Source organism: Cynara cardunculus (assembly GCF_001531365.2).
Source record: "Cynara cardunculus var. scolymus isolate 2C chromosome LG 5, CcrdV1, whole genome shotgun sequence".
Taxonomy (NCBI): domain Eukaryota; kingdom Viridiplantae; phylum Streptophyta; class Magnoliopsida; order Asterales; family Asteraceae; genus Cynara; species Cynara cardunculus.
In genome coordinates, this window is record NC_037532.1 from 31,057,260 (window position 1) to 31,065,115 (window position 7,856).

At 38.9% G+C, this 7,856-nt stretch overlaps 2 protein-coding genes and 1 pseudogene across 2 annotated transcripts; 1 reads left to right on the plus strand and 2 right to left on the minus strand.

Moving 5' to 3' along the window:
• The first annotated feature begins 296 nt into the window (after nucleotides 1-296).
• Nucleotides 297-4,097, plus strand: LOC112513126. Its single transcript, XM_025119277.1, has 3 exons — nucleotides 297-740; nucleotides 816-1,028; nucleotides 3,787-4,097. The coding sequence occupies exons 1-3, from the start codon at nucleotides 489-491 to the stop codon at nucleotides 3,853-3,855; spliced, it is 534 nt and encodes a 177-aa protein (XP_024975045.1). The 5' UTR covers nucleotides 297-488; the 3' UTR covers nucleotides 3,856-4,097.
• Nucleotides 4,098-4,500: 403 nt separating this feature from the next.
• On the minus strand, nucleotides 4,501-6,034 carry LOC112512991. The gene is made up of 3 exons (XM_025119115.1): nucleotides 5,747-6,034; nucleotides 5,291-5,629; nucleotides 4,501-4,992 (listed from the first exon to the last, which is right to left on the minus strand). The coding sequence occupies exons 1-3, from the start codon at nucleotides 6,032-6,034 to the stop codon at nucleotides 4,501-4,503; spliced, it is 1,119 nt and encodes a 372-aa protein (XP_024974883.1).
• Nucleotides 6,035-6,530: 496 nt separating this feature from the next.
• LOC112512992 overlaps nucleotides 6,531-7,856 on the minus strand; it is a 9,483-nt pseudogene continuing 8,157 nt past the window's right edge.

The window sequence follows — 7,856 nt, forward strand, 5'->3', positions numbered from 1 at the left end:
AATAAAATAAAACATTAGAATCGAGATATATCTCGTTGTATTGTGTGAGTACTCTTCTAGTATTTAATAGTAAATTAATGATGAAGTTAACATTTAAGACGAAAACAATAATAAATTATAAACTATATGAACAAAAACTATAAGGACTAAAAATGTCGTTTTTAATAAATCATAAGGACTAAAAATGTCGTTTTTAATAAATCATAAGGACTAAAAATGTCGTTTAGATTGTGTGGACTTTGTTTCGGGTCATCACCACTAATAAAGCCTGCCATGTCTATTTTTCAAAAGAATCCACATGGCAGCAATAAACAATCGATTCAAGAAATTCTATGACTCCCTCCATCATCCAAATTCATTAGTTATCTCAATCTCTAAAACCCTAATCGGATTCAATTTAAAACCCTAATCGGATTCAATTTATTTGAAACTAGACAGATTTGTTTTTAGTTTGATACCTAGTCAATTTCTGTTCCAATCGGAGGAGAATGAAGGATGATGATCCCCTGCCCATGTCAACACCGCCATTGATGATAACTAATAAGAAGGAAAGCCTAGATTCCAGTATATTCAGTAGAGGCCGGTACAAGTTCTGGGCTCTCGCCGCCATTATTCTCCTCGCTTTCTGGTCAATGCTTACTGGCACCGTCACTCTCCGCTTCTCTGCCGGCAACCTCAACCGCTTAGGAGATTACGACATCGCCGGTGGATCTCCGATTCATGAAGATCTCGACGTTCTTGTCCGTACTGTTCCCTAATTTCTTGTGCTTCTTGTTGTGTGCTGAGTAATTAATCTGGCTTTTGGTTTTGAACAGGAAATGGAGGAGCGAGAGAAGGTAGTGAAGCATATGTGGGATGTCTACACCAATGGCCGTCGGATCAAGTTACCTCGATTCTGGCAGGAGGCGTTTGTAGCTGCTTATGAAGATCTATCCAGTGATGCACCTGAAGTAAGAGAAGCTGCAATATCGGAGATCGCCAAGATGTCTATCAATTCTATTGATCTTGATCTTCCTCCCCAATTAACGGTTCGTATCTCTAGCCCTAGAAACATTATACTTATCTCATAGTAGAAATTTCATTAAGCTTGTATACCTCATATTGATCTTGATTGATTCGGGCTGATTGGTTGGTTTTCCATCAAGACCGTGTAAATTGAGGAGGTTTTTGTTTGGCATGACTTTTTCATAGATAAAAGTAGCATGTCTTTTAATTGAGAGGGGTAGGTTTGAAAAAACTTTGCTTTATGCGTAAAACTCCCCATATAAGCTTACTCAATAACACTTTTGATATCATTAAGCCACTACCAAACAATCATACATAGCTGACTGAATAAGTTTCGAGTCCCATTAAGCTCATCAAGCAACTAACAAATTGGGCGGAAGTGAACTTAACTTGGATCAAATATCAGCTAACTTAACCACAAGGGTGGTGCCTGATTGGTTTGAGCTTCGTTCCAAAGGTCAAAAGTACATGGAGGTCCTAGGTTCAAATCCATGGAGGAACTAAAATCCCCTTGTGACCACGGAGGTTCAAATGCAGTGATTCCGGGCTATCTACAAAGCAGGTGGTCCCCCTGGGATTAGTCGGCTCGCATAGCGGGTTGGATATCCAGGTTAATCAAAAAGAAAAATATTAGCTAACTTATAGCTAACCAAATGGAGCTTTTTCAATAAGCTCAAAAAATAAGCCAAACTTATGGTCACCAAACATATCCTTATTGGTGGACTAGTTTAACCGGTTACTACGATGGATAGAATAAAGGTGTTGCAGTTTCCACAATTGTAGAACTTGATTAAGTGCTTGATCAACAATGTTGTATCTTCAGGCAAGTTCTAGCAAATTTGTTGGTGACTTCAGCGTCATCAAATAATTTTGGTGTAATTTTTGATCTACAAGAGACCGATTATGTGAAAAGGCATTACATAACGTGAATTAGGAGGTGCCGAGTGCACACTCACGAATGGTGCTCTTATCACCTTAAATCGTCATAAGGCGGGGGTCAAGTGGGTTGTTCCCCTGGCGGTTATCGCGGTCGAGGGGGGCTGCCCTCGCAGGTTCGTGCAGCGCCCTGAAACCTCTGCGAGTTTTAGAAGGGAAAGTGCATGCGAAATCTGAGTTTCTGGACGTTCTAAGTGTATTTCAAGAGGCAAGAAGCCTTCTTAAATCAGTTCCGAACGTCTGTGGAAAACTAACCGGCTGTTTGGTTGGTTTTCCATTAAGTCATGTATGGATAAAGCTGTCTGTGTGGGTTAATCTATCTATATAGATTGGTAAGGTTGTTTGCGAGGGTTTCTTCATGGATGGAAGGACCGTGTTTTATAACTGTAGATGGACAGATTTGGAAAAAACTTTGGCTTTCTGCATAAAGCGCCCCCTAGAATATTACTGAATAAGTCATTTTATATATCATTAAGCCACTATTAAGCAGTCATGTATAGCTAATGGAATAAGCTGTGAGTCCCATTAAGCTCATTAAGCCGCTAACAAATAGGTTCTTAGTTCTCCCTCAGAAGCTCGGACTTCAAAGTTCAGAAGCTTTGACTTCACTTCAGAAGCTTCTAATTCTGAATGCCTTCTGATCCATGCAGTTATCAACACTGCCTAACTGACTTGTAACCATCGATCTCATGTAAATATGTAAAATGTGGAATCTGGGTGAATATATATAACTCAATTTTACAGCCTTAAAAAAATCAAGGTAATCGTTGAATTATCCCAATACGCAATTCATGATAACTAGGCATATAGGGTCGAATTAGTGTATATGGAAAGCAAACTAGACGCGATCCAATTGATTTATCCGGTCTTTTTATGATCAAGGACCCTCTATCACTAACAAAATTAGCCTTGAAAAACACTTATGTGGACATCATAATTTTAGCATGGAAGTCGTTGAAATTGATGGATGGTGTGGTTTAGGATGTTGAAGGGATTGGAACTTGGAACACCCGTCATTGATTTTGAACGGGAAGTATAAAATAAAACTAAGATTGGTTTAAGAAAGCGTGGAAGTATCATTTTCTTAGTTTTTAGCTTTTATTTTCAGGTTTATTATGTTCTGAATTGTTTTGGGATAAAAGACACGAACACAGGATCTCACATACAAAAGGCAAGGAACTAACTAACCAACAGACCAATGATGATTTTTATAGTCAACTGGTGTCTACCACTTGAAAGTCAGCCTATGATATATATATATATATATATATATATATATATCTATCATGATATCAATTAGAAATTTGATGGGATATGCAGGAGCTTTACTTGGATATAAGTTCTACTGGAAAACCATTTATGATTCAAGCATTCACAACTGCTTTAAAGCAGCTATCTTTTATTTGATTAGGTATGCTGTAGGGGATTAATCAATACCATATTAAGGCGTGTTTGGTTGATTAATCAAAAAGTTGTCTGTATGGATTAATCTGTTTGTATAGATTGGGAAGGTTTTTCTGTTTGGGAGGGTTTCTAATAGATGGAAGAACCATTCTTTTTGATTGGGAAGGGCAGGTTTGGAAAAGACTTGGTTTTTTGTATAAAGACTTAGTGAATAAGCCACTTGCTATATCATAAGCCACTACCAAACAGCCATATATAGCCGACTGAATAAGCTTCGAGTGTCATTACTCATTAAGCTTGCTAAAAAAGGCGCTAAATGTTAATGCCTTAATGGAACCTGAATGCTTGCTAATTCACACAATACTTGATCATTACATATCTCTCTTTGTAAACAAGCTGATCTGTTTCGATACTTATACTTATGTTTTCCTGTTTCAACAGAATATACGAGAATTAAGTTCAAAACAATCACAGCAGAACAAGGCACGAAGTAAGTTGAATATAAGTTGAAGAAAGCCAAGAAGAACATCCCCATTCTTTTTTTTTTATACAGGTTCAATCTACGCGTTAAATTATCCGCACTAAATGACCCACGCCATTTTTCAGTTAATGTCATGAAAATTGTATTCAGTTTCATATGTTCGACACCACACAAACAACTATTTCTCGTTGTTTATTTAGGTCTCAAATCTCATTTGTTATTTGTACTGTCAATGTCAATTTGCTTCATGATAGATAGCTTTTTGATACCATGAAATGAAGTTATAGAATTTGTCTACACTTCACAATGACTCTGCGTCTATTGAGAAACGCCATTGATGAGGGTTTGGAGGACAATAAGATGTTGGTTTATCTCTTATCAGATAAGATGACAATAAGACACAACTGTCTCTGTAAAATTGAAAAAAAACAAACAGTTTGAATGATCTTACCTCTTAACGAATCAGACATAAAAGTCTGAAACAAACAAGGTATAAATATAGTATTTGCTCAACGAAATCAACCAAGAGACCTAACATGATTGTGGCATTTCAATTCCTTAAATGTCAATAGCTTGCCCATAATTTGTCCTTCACATATTGTCTTAGAAGCATGGAAGAACCCCTCCATTTTCCGTATTTACAAATTAACCCTCTTCTTTTCTAATAGTTGCATTTAAGTTGCTTTTTCCCTTTTCATGAATTCGGAAGGGGGATTAAAGAAATCATTACCCAATCCCCAAACGTTAAAGTGAACCTCTTCGATCCTCCACTTCTCTTCAAGCTCCCTTTTATGGTTCGATGATTGTTCTCCGTATCTAAAAACCGTTACAGTAGTTTTCCCACTATGCGCAATATTGACACCCTCGACATACCTATAATCCTCAATCACCGATTCCGTGCTGGTTTCCCAAAAAATGCCATCCCCATTGTCACTGTTCACGGTGAGCAGTCTCGAGTCCTCAAACTTGACTAAGAGCCCCGACCTTTGGCTAAAGTAACCCCAAATTGTGTGATGTATGATCTCGTATTTCGGATTGCCTTGTTCCTCGAGATCCGATTGGCTCGTATCGAGCTTTAGTATAAAGCATTCTTCGTCATTTATGATCTTTTCACCTATGCATACTGCTTGAAGAAACAGATCTCCTGTGGACTTCGGGTCCAAACCCTATACAAATAATTGGGTCAAAAAGAGAAAGTTTTCAAATATGTTGGGCCGAATGTGTAACTTCAGAAAGTACACTAATAACATTTAAATTTAGGTTATTTTCATATACGTCCCACCACTTTTGTTTGATTTCCACTTTCACCCCTCTATTTATAGACAATGATAGCATGGTACCTATGGTACTATCAAAAAAATTCTTTTGACCGTTGATTTGCACCAAATGTCTATTTTACCCTTGATACATCTTGAGATGTATAGAATTGAAAAAACACGATTAGATGTTTCGATTGCCAAGTACCTGAAGAAACCGACGAAGAGGACGAGGAGGACCTTTGATCATAGGTCTTTGTAGGTTCGAAGACTGTCTCCAAGAAATCTTGCCATTGCTTCCTGAAATAACCTTGCAACCGGAAACTAGTAGTTCCAAGCACCATAAGTTTGGATCCTTTTGCCAGAGCACAAACCCTCCGGCCTCATCCCTGCTTCGTGAATTCACGACTTCGTCGCCTTGATGGAAATCTGACGCACTAATCTTCACTTGTCCGATCGCACATAAACTTTGTACTGTGTTCAAAGCTGGTTGACCACCGATTGCCGCCATGTATTGTTGCACTATATATTTTGCCGTTGATGCTTCCTTTTGAAACATGCAACAACTCATGCATTAGTTCAAATTTCTAAATCATGAACGATATAATTGATTACATAAAAAGACATTTTCGCCCCTAGGAAGGCAATATCAGGGTTTGCTTACGATAGAAGAATTGTGAATAGATCGAGTGCTAGAATTCGCTTTTCGAATCTGAAGAGGAAGAAGAGGAGATCCCATCATGTAAAGCAAAAAACTAAGCTCGTTATAACGGTTAGCTATGATCGGTGAAGACCATTTCTCCAACGTCTGTGCCTTCATCCACATCGCCATGTTTTGCCATCGTAAAGCGACAGTGTTACCCATGCTTGTAAACATCTCCTCAGGTATCGGCACGTCAAGAACAGTCTCCAACGCATCTTCTCGGTCTATATTCGGACACAATACCCTCATCTCTATTATCGACTAGGGTTGTTTATGTTTCATTCAATTTATGAAATCGTTTTTCTTGGGGTATTTTTCAATATTCTTGAAGGATGGGAAGGTGTTAAATCACATTTTTTCAAAGGCTGCCCTTAATTTTAGGGGTATTTGTGGTCATTTATTAGTTTTTGAGTATTTTGTGGAATAATCTGTGCCCTTAATATGGACTGATCCAATGTCTAAATTTAATCCAATTTTTATTTTCTTTTTTATCAATATTTTATTTAATAAAAAATACCGTAGTTTGTCAAAAGCGACAATTTTAAAATTATAAGATGACCATCGTGATTTGTAAAAAACATATGTACCCCTTTCTATCATTATTAGCAAATAATTTACGTGTTCAAATCATGATTATTATTATTATTAAGAAAAAGACTTCCTATAAAAATGTAACACTAAAAAGACGAAAATTACACGTGGACGATATTATGGAAAATTACGATTTTGCCCCTTCGTTTTGCAATCACGGCGTTCGATTATCTTCGTTCTTGATCTGCAACTCTATATCGGCTGTTCTTGATTTCTTGCTTCTTGTGAAAACTTGTTCCATCTCTTCAAGTGACTTCCCTTTGGTCTCTGGCAAGAAGAAGAAGAAGAAGATCCAAGCCAAAACAGAGATACCAGCAAACATGAAGAATCCCCCTCCAATGGTGATGGCATTGATCAGGGACAAAAACGTCATTGACACAGTTGCATTTGTAACCCTATTCACAGCCACCCCAATGCTTGCCCCTTGTGCCCTTAGCTTTAAGGGAAATATCTCTGAACTATAAACCCATGTGACTGGTGCTAGCCCTAGTGAAAAGAACATTACATACAGATAACATGTAGCTATACTTAACCAAAGTGCCCAAACTACCCTTTGGTCAGGAGACTGGTGCACTATGGTCAAAGCAAACCCTAACCCTAATAACGCAACTATCATCCCTCCAACACTTGTTAGTAGAAGTTTTCGTCTTCCGGTTTTATCGATCAAGAAAGTGGAGACCGATATGAATACGGTCTTCGTGATCCCGACTCCGATGGTTGCTAACAAGAGCTTGTTCTTGTTTACRACACCGGCTTTTTTGAAGATCCGTGGGCTATACAAGACTACTGCTTCGATCCCAGTTGCATGCTCGAAGAAATGGATCCCGAGGGCTGCTAGTAACATCCATCAGACTGGTGGGGTTGGTCTCAGTAGTAATTCTTTCCATACGCCTTGGCCATGCGTGTTTTGACTGAGCATAACGTAATCGTCGTTACAGCCAGGATCTATCCCTGCTGCAAGTTTGATGTCTTGCAGTCGGGATTCACCTTGTATTTTGGTGTTTGAGACTTTTGACAAGACGTTTCTGGCGTCCTTGAGACGGCCTTGCATGACGAGCCATCTCAGGGACTCTGGCATTCCAAGAATGCCAACAGCTAACCCTAGAGAAGGGATAGCTGCAAYCGCRAACATGACCCTCCAACCGATGTTCAGGGGTAATTGTGCGAAAATGTAGCTTGAGATATAACCGAATAAAATGCCGAGACTAATTCCAATTTCAGGTAATGAAGCTAGGAAACCCCGGGTGCTGGCGGCGGAAATCTCGACAGAGTAAACCGGAGAGATGACAAGGGCAAAGCCTACTCCGATTCCGGCGACACAACGGCCTGTAAGTAGGATTGCAAAGTTTGGTGCAAAGCCCATTAGTAAGGATCCGGAAAGGAAGATAATGGAAGCTAAGGTGATGGTGTAACGGCGGCCGATGTAATCTGCCGTTCTACCGGCAGTCAAAGCGCCAATTAGGGCACAGAAGTTGATGAT

Bases quoted from the DNA above. Each gene is read 5' to 3' on its own strand.
- LOC112513126 (XM_025119277.1), top strand. From the start codon at position 489: ATGAAGGATGATGATCCCCTGCCCATGTCAACACCGCCATTGATGATA. The intron at 741-815 runs GTCCGTACTGTT...GGTTTTGAACAG, and splicing joins ATGAAGATCTCGACGTTCTT to GAAATGGAGGAGCGAGAGAA. The intron at 1,029-3,786 runs GTTCGTATCTCT...CTGTTTCAACAG, and splicing joins ATCTTCCTCCCCAATTAACG to AATATACGAGAATTAAGTTC.
- LOC112512991 (XM_025119115.1), bottom strand. From the start codon at position 6,034: ATGAGGGTATTGTGTCCGAATATAGACCGAGAAGATGCGTTGGAGACT. The intron at 5,630-5,746 runs GTAAGCAAACCC...ATGTTTCAAAAG, and splicing joins CTATTCACAATTCTTCTATC to GAAGCATCAACGGCAAAATA. The intron at 4,993-5,290 runs GTACTTGGCAAT...TTATTTGTATAG, and splicing joins CTCTTCGTCGGTTTCTTCAG to GGTTTGGACCCGAAGTCCAC.